This window comes from Chionomys nivalis, chromosome 24 (assembly GCF_950005125.1).
Source record: "Chionomys nivalis chromosome 24, mChiNiv1.1, whole genome shotgun sequence".
NCBI classification, from domain to species: domain Eukaryota; kingdom Metazoa; phylum Chordata; class Mammalia; order Rodentia; family Cricetidae; genus Chionomys; species Chionomys nivalis.
In genome coordinates, this window is record NC_080109.1 from 35,634,951 (window position 1) to 35,654,819 (window position 19,869).

At 37.4% G+C, this 19,869-nt stretch overlaps 1 protein-coding gene across 5 annotated transcripts in view; it reads right to left on the reverse strand.

Annotated features, from left to right (window-relative positions):
• Window positions 1-19,255, reverse strand: part of Bltp1 (bridge-like lipid transfer protein family member 1) — a 181,836-nt gene extending 162,581 nt beyond the window's left edge. For all 5 annotated transcript variants that reach the window (XM_057757383.1, XM_057757384.1, XM_057757386.1 and 2 more), the window contains exons 1-6: window positions 19,111-19,255; window positions 17,999-18,075; window positions 12,220-12,346; window positions 7,475-7,591; window positions 6,462-6,540; window positions 5,325-5,389 (exon numbers count right to left, since the gene is read on the reverse strand). In XM_057757383.1, coding sequence (XP_057613366.1) covers window positions 5,325-5,389; window positions 6,462-6,540; window positions 7,475-7,591; window positions 12,220-12,316 — 358 coding nt within the window. In that variant the 5' untranslated portion in view covers window positions 12,317-12,346; window positions 17,999-18,075; window positions 19,111-19,255. The remainder of the gene's footprint in view (window positions 1-5,324; window positions 5,390-6,461; window positions 6,541-7,474; window positions 7,592-12,219; window positions 12,347-17,998; window positions 18,076-19,110) is intronic.
• Window positions 19,256-19,869: the final 614 nt, after the last annotated feature.

The following is a 19,869-nucleotide window of genomic DNA, read 5'->3' on the forward strand; positions in this document are numbered from 1 at the left end:
AATTATACACACCTTGTTTGATTCACGTATAAAATGAGAACTATACTACCAACCTATGGATTGTTAGGATTGTTATACACAATAAATATTAGCTTCCTTAGCAAATCAACATTTTATTAGTCATATAAGTTACATACAATTATGATGTGGGAGTGTCATATCAATCTGTTGATTTCATTGGTTAAGTAATAAAGAAACTGCTTGGCCCTCATAGGTTAAAACATAGGTGGGTGGAGTAAACAGAACAGAATGCTGGGAGGAAGAGGAAGTGAGCTCAGACTCGACAGCTCTGCTCTCTGGAGCAGACACCATGCTCCCCTCTCCCCAGCAGACGCAATAAAGCTCCGACCCAGGATGGACGTAGGCTAGAATCTTCCCGGTAAGCACACCTTGGGGTGCTACACACATGAATAGAAATGGGCCAAGCAGTGTTTAAAAGAATACAATGCATGTGTTGTTATTTCGGGTATAAAGCTAACCATGCGGGAGCCAGGCTGTGGGAAGAGGCCCGCAGCTCCCCACTACACAATTACCTCTGTATTCATGAACTATGCATCTGTAGATTCAACCAACCATGACTGTAAATAATTCTTAATTGTGCCTGTACTAAACATATACTGATTTTTCTCTTTATTCCTTGAACAATACAATGATTATTTACACAGCATGCAAACTGAATCAAGTATTTTGAATAAGCCAGAAATGAAGTACATAGGAAGAAGGGTGTAAGCTCTATGCAAACACTATGTTTTTATGTAAAATACTTGAATATTCTTTAACTTCACTACCCATACAAGAAAGAGGGGTGTCCTGAAGCCAATCTTCTACTCATACTGGGGATGAATAGTATTAGCTCTTGAGTTATGCTTTTGAAGCAGTTTTTTATTCTGTGATGTGATATAATGTAATATAGTACGGTAGTAATAAAAGCAGTATACCTGTGTTCAACAGTGACTATATTTTTGGCTTTAGTCTAGGCACTTTTACTCACATCTTCTCATACAAGTTGAAACAGTTAACAGTTGAAGCTCAGTATAGAAACCTCAAGAAGACTGGAAACTAAGTTTCTAAATATTGACCCTTAAACAGAAAATTACCTATCCAGTTATATTAATGTATGAAAGCAAATATTTAGCTGTAAAAAATTTTAAAAGTACTAAATGATATAACACTAAAACATGTAATCAACAAAATGACAGAAAAGGGCATACTTTATTATCCTGTTCACTTCTTAATATAAGAATCCCTTCTGGGCAAGAAAAATGCCTAAGTAATTATTCAGGTCCATATTCATCTAAACAATATAACACATTAAGATGCAACTGGTGCTGCTAGCTAATTATTTTCTAAAAGAATGACTTAAAATCAATTATCTTAAAACAGAGACTTTATTTATTGCAGACTCTATTTATTGCAAATAACTCATTTCATAACAGAGAATATTTTAAACCAAATTCATTAAATGTCTCTTTTCTTTCTCTCTTTTTTTTTCCTTTTGTTTTTTACGACAATCCTGAACAACCAACAAATTTCAATGTATTCCTGGATAAAATTATTCCAACCAACATCTATAACAAAGGATTTGTGGACCCTATGGTAGTGTGGATGGGGGAAGAGATGCCCCCTTCCTCCCCACCTGAGCCAGGGAGAAAACAGGCCCTGAGGTCGTAAGAGTAGGAGAGCTGTTCCTGCCCCTCACCAGCTGCAGCACCCAGGAGAGGGGCCCCTGCACCTCACCTGGGCAACACAGTAGAGCGGACTAAAATGGTGTAGGTGTGGGAGAGCCGACCCTGAGGGCATGAAAGCTGGAGAACTGGCCCTGGCCCTTGCTCATTTCTGCCAGTAGTGAACTAATTAGGGCAATGCTGGAGAGCGCACTCTGGTGGTAAGGACAGGGGAGAGCTAGCTGGCCAGTTGCTCAACCCTGCAACTACCCAGGCCCAGAAGGAGGGTTATAAGTTGGCCCACCCCAACAAGTACCCCATCTATGATCTGTTGGAGCAAGTAAAGGGAACGGTCCTGCAGACCCAAAGATGCAGGATCTCCACAACACAGGGCAACAACAGGATAGTCAAGAGAGTCCCAGAAAGGGTCCGGCATCGATAGTGTAGCAGAAACCAGAGGCCTCAAACCAAGTAAATATATGGATAAAAGAATTTACTGCATGACTCACTGTGTCATACTGTAGTTTTCATGATGAGATTGGTCTTTCCTTTTTTATTATCCTTTTTTTCTCTTAAATTTTATTTTATCTTGGGGGTGGGAGTTCCAAGAGCAGAGGGCACATACAAAGGGATGGGGGAAATGAATGGAATCAAGATGCATGATGTGAAAGACACAAAGAATAAATAAAAAGAAAGCTTAAAAAAAGATTTGTGAACATCACTCTTTTCTTCCAATCAAACAACTCTAATTTCTAATGGAAATCTTAGCCCTACCAAGAGGCACCTTCTTTTTTTTTCCTCTCGAGACAGGGTTTCTCTGTGTATCTCTGGCTGTCTTGAAACTCACTCTGTAGGTCAGGCTGGCCTTGAACTCACAGAGACCCAACTACCTTTGCCTCCCTGAGTGCTGAGGATTAAAGGCATGCACACAACCACAGCCCAGCTCCAGGATGCAACTTTAACTCACCTCCTTGGAAGTCTGTGTAGCTTCTACTATTTTCAGGCCCACACTCTAGCTAGACTTCTAAGATTTTCATCAAGGAATGTCAACCACCTATACTGTTTGGATAATTGTCAAAGCACATACATCAATCTGCCCATAAATCAGCAAGAAATAATATATTTGCTATAAAGTCTTACTAGAGAATATAGTCCACTCTTATTATATATTAAAGAATAATTACATAATCTACTAATAGTGCTTGGATTTTGTCAGTGCTAAATTCTAACCTATTCACTATTCTATACACTTTATTCTAAAACTTTGATTCCCAAATAATGCAAGACTAATAATATATATAGATTCAACAGTGCATTCTACCTTGCTATTTCACATGACTTTACTTTTGACAGATATAACTGTGAGCACATTACTAAGAACATCAACTTTCATAATAGAGAATTCCCTTAAAAGTACATGGAATATATAAGAAGCTCACAGCTAACATTAACTAATAGTGAAAAGTAGAACTCTTTCCTCTAAAACTCAATGAACACCTACCTACCCTCATGTCTTTTCAAAATTGTTGTAGTTCCTTGTCTAAGCAATTAAGCCAAAAGAAATAAATTAGGTATCAATAGGAAAGAAAGTCATTAAATTGTTGTTTGCTGACAACCTAGTCTTGTTAGAAAATCCTCAATATTTCACCAAAAACTCTTAAAACTGAAAAAGAAAGAATTCAGCAAAGTTACAAGACTGAAGATAATCAACATATGGAAATCATTAACATTTCTCCACACTAACAGCAATTTTTCAGGCAAACAATCTCAACAAGTTACCAGAAAATATATATATAAAGTACTTAAGAAGCCAGGAGGTGGTGGCGCATGCCTTTAATCCCAGCACTCAGGAGGCAGAGGCAGGCAGATCTTTGTGAGTTCGAGGCCAGCCTGGTCTACAAGAGCTAGTTCCAGGACAGGAACCAAAAAACTATGGAGAAACCCTGTCTCAAAAAAAATAAATAAATAAATAAATAAATAAATAAATAAATAAATAAAATAAAGTACTTAAGATTAAATTAACTAAAGGAGTTGAAGTCCTAGACCCAAGAGAAAACACATTCCATATTCATGGGTTAGAAGAAACAATACTGTTAAAATTTTACTAATGAAAGCCATCTACAGAGTTGATATAATTCCCTCAAAATTCAGTATCACTTTTCACAGCTGTGGTGTTGTAAATGAGAATAGCCCCCACAGGCTCATAAATGTGAGTAGCACTATTTGAAAGCATTAGTAGGTGGTGGGCCTTGTTGGAGAAAGTATGTCACTAGCTTCGAGGTTTCAAAAAGCTCATTCCAAGTCCAAGGTCCCTCTCTTCCTGATGCCTGTATATCTGGATGTAGACTCCTGGCTACTGCTCTAGCATCATGTCTGCCTGCGTGTCACCATGATGATAATGGTGAAACTTGGAACTGTACTGCAAACCAGCCCCAATTAAATGCTTTCCTTTTTAAGAGTTGTCATGGTCATGGTGTGTTTTCACAGCAACAGAACACTGATCAAGATAACAGCTAAAGAAAAAATAATCCTAAAGGTCATGTGGAATTACAGAAGAATTCAAACTGTCAAGGAAACCACAGCACAAAAACAATGCTAGCAATAGTTCACATATTCAATGTTTAACTATATACAAAGTGATTACCACTAGAACAACACAAAACTGGCATAAGAGAGACACCTAGAACAGTAACAAAACACAAGAGTCTACCAATGAACCCAAGAACCTACAGTAAATTGATTTTCAACAAAAGCAACAAAAACATACAATGGAAAACAAATCTCTTTAATAAATGGTGCTGACAACCACAAATCCACATACAGGCCCTCATCTCAAAACCACATACACAAAAATCAACCAAAAATGGTCTGAAGACTTTAAAACCCCAAATCATAAAACTACTAGGAAAAAATAATAACAATAACAGAGTAATAACTACATACCACCCTGGTCCAGGTACTGATATTTAAACTTGACCCCAAAAAACACAGGTAAAAAAGACCAACTGTATTATGTCAAAATAAAAGTATATTCACAATAAAGGGAATAATTAACAGAAGGTACAAACTAATCATTGGGAGCAATTATTTTCAAACTATATTAACTGATAAAGAAGTCCTCTGATAAAAACTGTACACAAAATATATAAGGAACTTAAAGTACTCTACAGGAAGAAAACAACTGGTTAAAAAACAAACAAGAGACGTAATGAATGTGAACAGACAAGCAGTTAGCACTACCAATCACATGAGGTAGCAGCACACACTTAAGGACCCAGCTACTAGAAAAGCAGGAGCACACGCATCTCTTGTATCCATGAGGTCAAGACCAAACTGGGTGACACAGCACATATTAGTGAAGAGAAGCTCAAGAATGTGGATGTCTTACAAACATTAGAGTGATGCGGGCCATTTTATTCAGATACTAATAGGTTAGGTCCACATATTCAACAGATACTAGAAACATGGACAGAACATACTGAGGACATGACTGGATAATACAGCAAAATGAATGATTAATTTAAGCAACAGATAAAATAAGAGCTTTGTAAATGCCAAGTTATTAAAAATTATCTATTATGTAAAATATTTAATACATATAAAGGAAAATTATGATTATATGATTAAATACCTTTGAAACATATAAAAAAGAGAATTTACCATGTTGTTTCTGCTTTGGGTTATACATTTTCCACCACCGAAAAATGATAAATCCATCTTGAATCCTGAGGGAAGGCAAATTATACCAGATTACAAAAGCAAGAAAACAATTTACTGAACTCATTTTTTAGACCTCAAAATTGCTGTGAAGCCAAAGATGACCTTGAACTTCTTTCAGGTCATTCTGTCTCCACCTTCCCCACCACACCCAGCATTCCTTAGCTCATCCTTGTTTCATCATCTTTCAGGAAAAAAATAAAGAACTGCCTAACTCCAAATTAAGAAAGAATGTTCATTTAATTGATAAAAATTGTACAAATTTATCATGTATAACACATAAAAATTACTGGGCTCTTCTAACTACATAAAACATAATGCTAATATATTTACAGGAAAATGAAGTGCAGGAAAAAATATTTTTTAAATAACATTTTAAAGCATAAAACATATTTAAAAAGTCAAATCTTAAAGAAGGTGTTAATAAACTCAGGGAAAAATTTCTAAAATATTCCTTCCTATCTATCAATTATCTATGATTTCATACCTTAAAAAGATCCTCTCTGAGATTTTACTTTGATTTAGAAATATTATAAGCTACCACAAAAGTTGCTTCCCAGTTTTAAATGACATATAAGCAATGCCAATCATAGTATCTCTCAATCTAAACTTTTTTCTAAGTCACAAATTTTGAAAAAACACAAAAATAAGAGTAAAATTTTCTTCAAAGCTTACAGAAAACACTTTAATCGTGTTATTATTTCCTATTATACTAGATTACTTTTATATTCTCACAGCAAAATTATAGTTGCTAATATGTACTCAATACTTGCATGCTGACCTTGAGAAAACTGATGAGTCATACTAATAGCCCTAACATGCATGCCATGTAACAACAATTGGAATAGTCAGCTAACACAATGGTTCTATTTTCCAGCTACAAATCAAATGAAAATATTCATTTCTATGAACTGATAGGTAGAAAGTATTTTGCTGATCTAAATAATTTTAAACATTGCTGAATAAACAACTTTTGATTTATGGTTTATTTGAATAAACAAATCATACTAAATAAAACCATATTAAGAACATTTTTATAATAGTTCACATTTGTTTGGATCTCTTTTCATTTCTTGTTACCTAATAGACATATCTTCTGTAATGTAATATATTTCACGAACCATGACTTTGCCAGAGAGAACAGAGAAAGAGAAGGAACCTGTTACAGAGAAAAAACAATGGTAACTACAGTAATTCTTTTAATGCATAGTAGAGCATTTAAAGCTTAGACTAATCTTAAGCCTTTAAATTAATAAATAATTCATCTTATTCCATTCCCTTCTCCATATACTCACAAGTCTTATAAATCTCTCATTTTTCTTTCCCCAATGAAACAAAAAGGGCTAAAATTATCAGTATGGGCTGAACTACTAAATAAACATTTTTATAACTGTTCCATATAGGTAGATCCTTTAATTAAAAACAGCCACTACACATACACAAACAATACCTAACTCATCATTTTTCTCATTAATCTGTCTGCATCAGTCATTTTTCCTAATTAACAGAAGATAATTTATGCTTCAGAGAAGATTTACTTGTGCTCATTAAGAAGTTTTTTAATATGAGGAATGCTGGAGTGGTCTATCCAGCCACCCTCGTCCCATCCCACCCAATTACTGGGCTTCTCCCCAAGGAACATGCTTTCCTAATGCAAATGCCCATCCCCATGCAAAATTTCTTCTGACAACAAGAAGTCGACTAAAAGTAGCCACAAAGGAAATACACAAAATTATCTCAACTTATAAATTTTTAAAATAGCAACTTTATAAAAAGGGGAAATCTATATTAATATTCAAATTCAAGACAAACTTTAAGGAAACTCAATTTAAATATTTTGTTTTTCAAATATTTTTATAAGCATATTTTTTTAAGGAAAAAAAAGCCAAAAGTTACTATAGAAATACGTAAAAGTAACCAAATGGCAGTTTATTACTATCTAGGAATGTTACCGGAAAGGCCAAACAGATGGATTACTTCAAACTACTGAACCAAATGATGTTCTAAAGCTACTATTTGTTTACAGAATATAAATTTATAACATATTACCTCATTATAATGTAAAAGAAAAATATAGTGTTAAACACACTCACCAATATGGATATAGCCATGTTTATACAATCTATTAAGGACCAGTGTTAAAATAAGACCAACATTCCGAGAATTATAGTAGGTGAGATAAATAATCCATCCACAAGACAAAATGGTAGCTGTTCAGAGGGAAAACAAATCAGCAAAGATTTACTTTCATATAGTAATCTGTATTTTAACAATTTAATACTTGGAATTTTAAAATCATGGGTTCTTTTTTATATAACCTTTTTTCTTCAGTTATTTACCTAAATAAATAAGTATTTTAAATGTAGATTCTAATCAGATTAAAGTGCAATGCTTCAAGAACTTGAAAGGTATTGTTCCATGCCTCTGCTTTAAGTTTTGGTTAAGAAAACTAAATTAGCAATTATGCTAAGTTTTTTGCCTTTACATGTAAACTGGTGCCTCTTACAGCCGTCAACATTCTTCTTTGTTCTGTATATGCTCTGCTCCTCTTCTCTGCCCATGATTCCCAAATGTGTCCTCTCAATTGTATTCCGTATATCCTGTATGTTCTGGTTTTTTTTCTCTCTTACTATTTCACCTTTATTATCCTCTGAATATTCCAATTTGTCTATCATGTCTTCAAGACCTGGAATTCAATTTCCATTTGATCTATTTTATTAGTGAGGTTTTCCCTAAGTTTTTTATTTTGACCTATGACATTTCATTTTCAAAATTTCAAACTGATTCATTTTCAGCACTCCTATGTCTCTACTGAATTCCTCTATCTTATCTCTCTGTATTACCTTCCTTATTTGATTCAATTGTTTGTGCTCCTTGAATTCATTCAGTTTACTCATGTCTTCTTTTCTTTCACTGGACATCATCATCATTATTACTTTCGAGACAGAGGAGTTTCTCTGTGTAGCTTTGGGCCTGTCCTGGCACTCTCTCTCTCTGTAAACCAGGCTGGCCTCACACTCTCAGAGATCCGCCGGCCTCTGCCTCCCAAATGCTGGGATTAAAGGCGTACGTCACCACTACCCAGCCCTTATATTATTCTTTTGACTTCCATGAGATTTTCATCCAATTTGCTCTCATTGAAGTCTATTACTACATAATTGGGAATTTTCTTTTTTTTTTTTTTTTTTTTTTTTTGGTTTTTCGAGACAGGGTTTCTCTGTGGTTTTGGAGCCTGTCCTGGAACTAGCTCTTGTAGACCAGGCTGGTCTCGAACTCACAGAGATCCGCCTGCCTCTGCCTCCCAAGTGCTGGGATTAAAGGCGTGCGCCACCACCGCCCGGCTCATAATTGGGAATTTTCAAGCGCATAGGTAATGTTTTTGTTGTTTTGTTTTTGCATTTCTGCGTTGGGATTTAAGCATCTGGAATGAGTCACTGGCTGGAATATTTTTTTAACCACCATATTTTCTTCAGCGCAAATATCTGCGGTGTTGAAGTGGAACTATGTTATAATATGGTTAAGGTGTCATTTTCCCCCACTGGACTTGACTCATCTCTGAGAGCAAACCACTAATTTCAGTACAAGTCTATTATGAAAACAGAATTATCTTCAATTAAAATAACTGCCCAACCCTAAATTTTGGATGAGTACAAAAGCACAGTATGTAACAAGGTATTAGAGACTAAGAACAGTATGGAAAGAAAGTAAAACTAGTCATTAGTATTAGAGCAGCACACAGAAAATAAAAGAAGGAAAAATGAATAAAAGGATGTAACAGTAAAGATAAGGGGAAGAGATAGAGCAGCTCCATTGGATAGCAAAATGAAAAGAGAAAAATGTAAGGAAATGTAATCAAACAACCTAAAGCCACCCCAGCACTTGGGAAACTGAAGCAAGAAGACCCAGAAATCCTGGCCAATCTATGCTTTTAAGAATAGCCGGGCGATGGTGGCGCACGCCTTTAATCCCAGCACTCGGGAGGCAGAGGCAGGCGGATCTCTGTGAGTTCGAGACCAGCCTGGTCTACAGAGCTAGTTCCAGGACAGGCTCAAAAAGCCACAGAGAAACCCTGTCTCGAAAAACCAAAAAAAAACCAAAAAAAAAAAAAAAAAAAAAGAGGGAAAAAGAGAACAGAGCAGAACAAAACTGGTCCATTCAATTGAATTAGACGATATATACACAAGAAGGAAAGAGAAATGGGTGGGTTACAAAGTCTGTATGTGGCTTCCCACATGCCTGGTCTTCCTCCAGGCAGTCACTCATGGTGCTATCTCCTCCTTTTCAAGTCCCAAAGATTTGTTTTCAATTTTCTTTTGTTCCTTCACTATTCAAACTAGTGTTGTTCTTCCACCACTGGCCTGTTGGATGGCTGCATTCCATCCGTACCCAGTTTATTCCCCCACAGATTCTAAGTCTATGAAGCTTCACTCCTCCCAGCTGTGCCCCGCTCAGCAGAAGTCTGGTACAATGAGCCAGTAAAGGAATAAATCAGCTCCAGGGACAGGTGAGCAGCTCAAGGGCTCCTGCACCACAACCATACCATTCTTGGTTAAGTCACAGATACCAGAGTTACTACCTTAGCCATGCCTCTTGGTTTTTTTTTCAACTTAGAGAAAAATCATTGGTTTTTTAATCAACAATCTCTACTGTTAAAAAAGTAACAGGAGCTGAGGAAATGGCTCAGTTGGTACACTGCATGCATAATGACCTGATTTTGGATCACCAGCACTCACATAAAATTGGGCTCGGCACATGCAACCTGTAGAAAAGACCTGGGAAGCAGAAGCCAGAGATAGCGCAATCCCCAGAGTTCACTGGCCAGCCAGCCTAGTGAAAGCAACGAGCTCCAAGTTTATTGAAAGACTCTGTCTTCACAAACGTATGTACATCACACACATACACTAATACAAATGTGCATAAACACATACTAAGAAAAGAAATAGAATCCAAGAAACTTTGTCAAAGAAACACTAAATAGGCTACCTGTGGTCGTGTGAATGTAATTGGCTCCCATAAACTCGGAGTGACAGATACTACTAGGAGGTGTAGCCTACCTGGAGCAGGTGTGGTACTGTTGGAGGAAGTGTGCCTCAGTTTACTTCCTGCTGCCTGCAGATCAAGATGTTGATCTCTCAGCTCCTTCCTCAACACCAGGTCTGCCTAAGTGCTGCCATGCTTCCTGCCATTATAGCAGGAAACTGTAAACCAGCCCCAACTGAATGTTTTCCTTTTTTTTTTTTTTTTTTTTTTTTTTGGTTTTTCGAGACAGGGTTTCTCTGTATCTTTGGAGCCTGTCCTGGAACTAGCTCTTGTAGACCAGGCTGGCCTCGAACTCACAGAGATCCACCTGCCTCTGCCTCCCGAGTGCTGGGATTAAAGGCGTGCGCCACCTTTCCTTTCTAAGGGCTGCCATGTCTCTTCACAGCAACAGAATTCCTAACTAAGAGGCTACCTTCTCCTAAATATTTGTAGTAACTGTTGTGACAATAACCTACTTTTTAAAAATGTCACTGATTATGGTAGAAATAAATCATCGTCTAAACTTAACTAGTCATGAAAAGTTGTCATCTAAAATTTATATTTTTTAAATACCCTGTTCATCAATACATAAAAGGAAAAACAGAAAAACCATTGTTTTTATAATGAATTGACCTTTATTTTAAATGTATAATTGCTTTCTAAGTGAGGAAAAAGTAATGTGTAGCAGGTTAAAATGTGACCTACCAACATCATAGTAAGATCTTCACTTTGTTCAAAATAATGCTACAGTTTTCATTTTTTTGGATTTTATTAATAATTCACAATAGTTTTCTTTTGTCAAATAGAAACTATAAAACTCTAAGTCTAAATTGTAATTCAGTCCTACCTACATGCTATGAAGCATCATTATTCCTTCAGGATATTCATCACCTCTGCCCATATTCCTGCCTTATAGCATATATAGACGCAAAATCATGCATTTAGTAAACATTGTTATGTAATCCATAGCATGTAATCCATGCTATTATTAAAATGAGAAAATTAAAACCTATCTTCATAAAACTTCTTTGAGCACTAACAACACATACAAACTTCCTATTATATTCAGTATACCAAACATGTTGAAAAATATCAGTATGTCTCCTTTTCCTTTCTACCCTTCCTAATTTCCCTTCTATATCTGGGGCTCCTACACCAAAATCCAACTCAAACAGCACGATTTCACATCAACTTGTGCAGCAATAACAGCCTTCAATAATCTCTTTACTCATTGATATTATTTTATACATCTTCCTTTTCTCCTTCATATTCATTCCTTCATTTCTTCCCTCTCTTTCCCTTCTCTTCCATTTAATTAGCACTGTTTTGAACTATCTGCATATACCAAGAAAACTTGTAGATCATTACACAAAAAAGTAATAAATAGCATAAACCACTACCATTTTTCCAGTGGGGGAAAAAAGAAATTAAAATAAAGTATTAAATATATGTTATTTCACTACAAAATATTATTTACAATGAACGTTTATCAAGCTTATATTAAAAATGTTTATGTATGTGTTGGAATAGGGGTGGGGAAAGTAATTTAAAACAGGAAAAATAAGCTCAACATAATCAATGCCTTTTCTCTCCCCCAGCTCTCATAAGTCAGACAACTTAGCAGCCTAAGAAAAACAAAAACAATACAGAGTAGTTTCCAGAGGAAATAATCAAAAGACATATATAAAATCCCCCTTCCTAAAGATAAATGAATGCTACTCTAGCATTTCAGGTTGAGCCACCACTCCTAAAATCTGACAGTTGTTAATACTTGGAAGAAAACACAACAAAATTACTTTTTAAAATATATTCTACTTACCAACAAGAAGCCAAACAACATTGGAATTGTGTTCTGTAAGAAAATCTTCTAATTGAGTGATACTGGGGACAATGCTGTCATTCTTCCTTTGATCCATTACTGATCTCTTTTCAGAACATCTAAAGGCCTAAAGAGATCAACAGTTAAACTTAGAATCAAAGATTCATAACACTCCAACAGAAATCACGTAAAACAGTAAAAGGTGAATTAACGAGGTTTTAAACTTACTTTTTATGTCTTTCACTGGGATTGCAAGTAAATAACAAATGAAATGTTTGTACATATTTCTGTCTAAATAGAAGACCATGGTTCACATTAGCAATGCCTTGATTTTACAATCAAGATAAGCAAATCTCTGTGAGTTTGAGGTCTACTTATGGTCTACATAGCAAGTTACAGAATGGCCAGGGTTACATAAAGATAACCTCTTTCAAAAACAAATTAAAAGAGTAGTACTGAGAGAGGCATGATTGCTATTAAAGATCATAGTAAAAATCTACTTTAATAAGGAATATTAACCATCTATATACTTATTAGTCATCATTAATAATAATCATTAATTATTACATAGACACATATATTGCGTAAACAATATAATTCCTAATAATTATGTTTTAATTAAATTTTAATTATTTGTATTAATTAATGCATAATTAATGGTATGTTATTGCAAATAATATAATGGATAATGAATATATTATTAATATTCATCTAGATTTTTCCTCAAAGTTAGTGCTTAATATTATAATTATATATTAAATAAATCTTCATAATTTCCATCACCTCTGTGTATTCACCAATATTCAACAGGATAATAATCTTCCTAGTCACATGCTTCCTCTGGATAGCATGTGAAAAGTTAAATGATCTCTTGCCATCACATGTTCGGGAAAAATTATAATAAATTGTCAAGCTATGAACAGACATGGTCAATTGTGTAGATAAATATGCATATAGATATGTATTTGTCCTGGTTTGAGTAAGATGAACCCATAAGTGCAGATATTTAAATGGTTAGTCACCAGGGAATGGAACTCTTTAGTAAGATCAGAAAGATTAAAAGGTGTATATAGCCTTACTGAAGAAATATGTCACTGAGAGTGGACTCGGAGGTATCAAAAACCCATGCCAAGCTTGGTCTCCCTCACACCCACCCACTCTCCCTCCACCTCTCTCTCTCTGAGCCTGTTGATCAAGATGTAGTTCTCAACTACTTTTCCAGCACCATGCCTGCCACCATGCTCCCCACCATAATAATGACTAACCCTCTGAAATTGTAAGAAAGCCCCCAGTTAAATGTTTTCTTTTATAAGAGCTGCCTTGCTCACAGTGTCTCTTCACAGCAATAGAACAGTGATTAAGAAAGTATTTATATCCACATACATAGACAGGCAAGTAGCATGATTATGATTATTTTATAAAGAATGAACTAAAAATAAGAAAGTTCTTACATTATAATAAAAAACAAGAGGATTTTCCTTTTAGTACAATATAATACAATTAACCCAATCCACTAACAACAAACAGTCTCCAATTATAATACAAATTTAAAAAACTCAAAGAAAATAGGGATAAGGAATCATAAGGAAAACTGTATCATTAATATTCCTTTAGACCAAGTAGCACAGGTAAGTTTTGGGGGAATAAAAATAATAATAGTAAAATTTTCAGGACATACAAAGAATGTATGAGGACAAGTTTTTCACTGAAATTCGATGAATATGACTTGTCAACTTTCTAAACATACTTTTTGTTTGTTTGCCATGACTCTCACTTTGGAGATCACAATAGATATAATTTTCATATATGTATGTATATAAAAACATATACATACACACACATATATATAGCTGAAATCTTAGTATAGCATAAAGATGAAAACAAAACGTCTCTGAAAAGTGAAAGGGGACACATGCAACAGTAGACAGTGACAATACCATGAAACAGCAAAAAAGCTAGAGAAAAAAATGGAGAAATGTTTCTACTTTTAAATTTTTCTCCCGCTGTTTACAAACTGAGTAAAACAGATTCTGATATTTTTAAAAGCACTGAAAGACCTGTCAATCACCAGCCTAAATTTTAGAAGGAAGCGATCACTTTATAACCCATGAATTCTCTTTTGTCTTTTGTTCAACACTATTTAAATGGGTGAAATACTTTGAAAGACCCACAGATATAAAAACAAATATGAGAACACACATTTGATACCTAATACTGAAAGAAAAAAAAAAAAGGAAAAAAAGAAGGCCAAGAGCATACCTAGCCAGATCTAGTAACTTCTGTAATTAGTATATTAACATAATTGATAGTAATGTAATTACTCCTATAATCTCAGTTCCTCAGGTGGCTAAACCTAGAGAATCACAAATTTAAATCCAGTAAAATTTGTATCAAAAAGCATATTAAATAAATATCCACACATTTTATAATGAATTACATGTGATAAAATTGTATGTACCTACTTATGTTTATTTTTTATCATTTAGAGATGTAAAATGAGTATTTACTGAAGGAAACAAAGTTAGGTGAGGTATATATGTTCCGCATTTGAGCCTCTACACAAAAATATGTTTCTAATCAAGTCCAAAAAGTGCAACCCATCCACAAAAAAACCTAGAATCCTCAACCAAAATCACCACCATATGATATAACAGCTCATCATTCTTATGAAAGGAATGGAGAAAGAGGTGTTGAGGCTGGAAAGCCATAAGTATCTACCAACATTCTCCCCAGTATAAGATGAATGCAAAACATTTAAGAAAAATCATCAGACAAAAACCCAATGTTAAAAGCATATCTCAAGCAAATAAAGAATAAAGAAACTACTTTGTGATGATACTTTGAACAAGAATGACTTCCATAGGCGCATATGTTTAAATACTTGGTTCCCAGTTGGTAGAATTCTTTGGGAAAGATTAGGAGGTGTGACTTTGTTGAGGAAATATGTTACTGGGGAAAGGCTTTATGGTTTTAAAAAACTTAGCAGTGGTAGCGCACTTTAATCCCAGCATTCACGAGGCAGCGGCAGGTGGATCTCTGTGAGTTCAAGGCCAGCCTGGTCTACAAGAGCTAGTTCTGGGACATGCTCCAAAGCTACAAAGAAACCCTGTCTTGAAAAAAAGCAAAAAAAAAAAAAAACAGACAACTTATCATTGCCAGGACTCCCCTCTCTGCCTCCCACTTGTGGATCCATCCAGCCATCTGCTACCATGTCTTTGCTCTGCCATCATAAACAACCATCTGGAACCATAAGCCAAATAAAACTTTCTTTTATAAGTTGCCTTGGTCATAGTGTCTTTATCATAGTAATAGAAACTAAGTTGATACTAGGAAGTGGGTTATTGCTGTGACAGTCCTGACCATGCTGTTTTTGTTGTTGTTTGGGGAAAATATGGAAGACTTTGAGACTTTGGACTAGAAAAGCAGTTGAGTGCTGTAAACTGAGATTAATAGGCCATCCTAGTAGGAGCTTGGAAGACAGACTTACTAAGAACAATGTTGACCATGGAGACCCAGCTGAAGAAGTTTCAGATAGGAACAATATTAATATAAGCAACTGGACTACAGACCATTTTTGTGATATTTTAGCAAAGAAGCTGCCTTCTACCCTTGTCCTAAAACTTTGCCCGAGGCTAAATTGAATAGTAATGAACTAATTTCTTTGGCAGTGGAGATCTCAAGACAGCCTAATATTGACTGTCACACAGTTGTTAATGTACGCACATCTACAAAGAATAAGAGCAAGTAGGGTAAATAAAAATAAAAAAATGTACAGCTTGAAGAGAAAAAGAACAGCTGGAAATTTAGTGTTGGAAGCAAGGCTTCTACTGAAGGAGGTAAGATCAAGGCTAGGCCTGATCTGCACTGGAATAAAGGGAGGGGCACACTAAGGGAAGGACCCCAGCCAACTAAGCCTCCAACTTGAAAAGGCCTAAGGAATTTAAAAGCAACAACAAATAAAGCTGCAGTAAATGTGAGGCCAGGCTCCATCCCAAGTGAGCAACAGAATTTAGCAGGGTTTTTCACACTGTTCTGGCTTTAGAATCATGAAGGAAAAAAGACTAAAGAAGTTATAGAAACTCCCTCAGTGCCTAAGGACAGCAGTGAAAATAAAGCCTGAGTTGTGTGGGATACCCCAAGTTGTTAAGAGATGTCAGAGCCACAGGATATCTGCAGGGAGAGCTGAGTACGGGGAGTGGAATAAGCCCGAGAGATGTGTGTTGCAGGCAGAAAAGCTGGAAGAGAAGTCATCTAAACCCTTCGACATCAGACGTGGAGCTCAGGGGTTTTTCCTGTTGAGTTTCTGTCTTTCTTTTGGGCCCGTATTTCATTACTATGTACCAAATTCTTCCCCTTTAGAATGGTAATCAATATTCTAAACCATTGTATATTTAAAGTATTTAAATTGCTGTTTCATTTTATAAGGGTTTACAATAAAAAAGACTGCCTTAAGTCTCAGGAGAGTTTTTAAACTTTGGATTTTTCAAAAGTGTTGAGACCGAAAAACTAAGGAAATTTTTGAAGTTGGACTAAATTTTGAATTATGATATGGCTATGAGTCAATGGGTGCTCAGGAGTGAAATGCAGTGGTTTGAATGAGAATATGAACTTCATTGGCTATATGTTTAAATATTTATTCCCAGTTGGTGAAACTGTTTGGGAAGGATTCGGAAGTAAGGCCTTGGAATAGGTATGTCACTGCTGACAGGCTTTAAGGTTTCAAAGACTAGTGCCATTCTTAGTGCGCTCTGTCTCCTGCTTATGATACCTGTTTTATATCAAGATGTAAGCTCTTAGCTGCTGCTGCAGCTGTCCGACACCATCCCTTTGCTCCACCTCCATAGACTCTAATCCTCTGAATCACAAACCAAATTGAGTTGCCTTGGTCACGGTGTCTTATCACAGCAATAGAATAGAAACTAATTCAGCCTTTGAATAACAACAGTGTGGTATTTTAGCATAAGGATCAAGGCAAGAGGGTATCCACAGGAACTAGGGCTACACAGTGCAGACACATCTCATGGTACAACAACTGCTTAATGAAGAGGAGCTGGAAGCTCCTCTACTATAAAAAGTTCCTCTAATATAAGAATCTACTGCATGATCTCCATACAGTAAATGATTGGGGAGAGACAAAAGGGGTTCCTTCCTCTTCTTCTACCATCCTGAACAGTTTACTCTCTTACCAGAAGCTCAAAATTATATATATATAATATATATATATATCCCTAACCCTTAACCCTAACTATATATATAGTACTCTATAAATATCTATTAAATGAATTAAATTAACCATGTCTTTTACTATCTCTACAGAACCCAAAATTAAAGGAAAGAAAGAAAAGAGAAAAAAAGAAAAGGCTTTAAGTTCGGTAATATTGCAAGTTGATACCAAGAAGCTGAAACAGGAAGATCTCTAGTTCCAGACAAGCCTTGACTTTGGAGATATGGGCTCAAAAAACAAACAATGCCAAACAGAGATACATATAAATATTCTTTTTTAAACCTTTTATAAACATGAGCAGCTAATAAAGCAAGCAAAAGACAAGAATATTGGAACTTGGTAATGAAGCAAGGGTTTCTCTGGGCTTACCTCTGCCAACACAAAAGCTAAGCACTTGACTTACTATCAATCATGTATCAACAGTCCAAAATTCAGACAACATGATTTGGTGGTCACAGATGTACCAAACACAAAAGAAGCATAAATCCAACATTTTTCTATCTGGGCTTTAATAAGAAATTTGATTTTTCTTTAATCTTAGGCAAAAATACTTACACAACATATGTTTTTAATCTTCAATGTTGTTTATCTTTCCACTTCTGAAGGCCCTTCTGTAGCGTTTCATCTTAAGTCTGAAAAGCACAGCATATTAACCAATTATAAAGGTTATATTATAACTTTGTTAGTGACGCTTTCAAATTAAACTATTTAACACGCCAGAAAACTTCGATATTGGTCCAATAACTACATTAAGAACTCCTGGACCTCAAATAAAACTGAACTTTTCAAAACCACTCTACATATGAAAAGGATGTGACCTAGGAGTCATTGAGGTAGGAGTCAGGACACATTTGAAAGTGTATCCTTGAAAGAGTTTTCCTATTGACACCGAGTCTTCCCTGGAAAGAAGCGTGACTTAGTTTCCCTTCTACTCTGGACACCGGGCACGCTGTTTACCAAATGACAGTTGCCTTGCAAACTCTAAGACATTTGGGGGATTGGGTTGCATGCTGACTGAGGGGCTATAAAGAAGCGAGAATGCCAGGTTTGAAACAGTTGTGCTTCAAGGTTCTCGGCCACCAAGTGTGGGAACGGCACCTAACAGTGTCACTCACGAATTCACCCATTTTTACACCTGTCAGACTACATCTGCTTCATTGTCATGCATGGGATGAAAACAGCACCACGAGACCAGCTGAAACCTACTCTCTCAGTTCCAGAACCTGTGACTTCCTCAGAGGAAATTTACAAGAATTCGTTCCCTTTACCAGACACCCCGCTGTCTACACGGGAACCAATGGGGCGAGGAAGGACGGTAATTAAGACACCCCGGAAGGAAGACAACCGTTCCGGACCTGCTTCTGGCCGGAGAGCTGTCCACTGAGGTGTGTGCCCTACTGGACGAGCCTTCCCGCATCAGGGCAGCCGGGCCATCCCGGGGGCTTCGGCCCTGCCCTTCGCTCCGCCAGCTCCGCGCGCGCCTGGAACCCCGGCGCCCGGCTGTCAGGGCCTGCTAGGCCTCGACCGCAACCTCCGACCCCGCGTCCCCAGCCCCGCGCCACGGCCGCGACCCCGCCAACCTCCCCGGAGGGACTCGGTCGGGAAGGCGCTGCCCACCTCACGACCGCCCGGCCCTCGCCGCACGTAGCCTCGCGAGCTCCTCTCACCTGACAGCGCGGCAGGCCCGAGCCGGGACCTCCGTCGATGCCTGCACCCTCAGCCTGAGCAGCTCCAGCTCCGCCGCCGACAGCCTCGGACGCCCATGGGGCGGAGGAGCAGAGCCGGGGCAGCAGCAGAGGCCAGCGGCACTGCGGCGACGTCAACCGGCGGCGTCTCACGTCAGGGCGTCGGCGCCTCAGGGCACGCCACTCTGGCCCCGCCCAAGAACCGAGTGGGCCCCACCCCTCGCTGACCGGGGGAGGAGCCGAGGAAAACCCGGCCCGGCGGAAGGGCGGGGCTGGGCGGAGGGGCGGAGCTAGGTCTAGGGCAGGGTCCTGGCTGCTGGGGTAAGGCCTGGACCGTGGGGCGGGGCCTGAGATGCGAGACCTAAGCAAGGACTCCAGGCGAAACCTAGGGGCGGGTCCTGGAGCAAAGGAACCTCGAAGAGGGACTCGAAGAAGGACAGCCTGAGCTTTGTCACCGGCCTGTAACCATTGAGTGATACCTGGTCTGAGGAACACAAGTCACCGAAAATTTGAAACTACCTTGTTCAGGATTCAAAGTGGGAGATAAACACCGTCCTGATAACGTGGATAGTACAGTCAACATAGGAAAAAGAGGCCAAAAAAGGAGTCAGCCGTATGGTGTGAAATGAGTGCTCACAGAAGATGTACTTAATTGTGTAAAACGCTGACACAGTAAGGCAACCAAATACATTATTATCCTAATAATGGCAGTGGTTTGTGCTCGCCACCCTGGATATGATT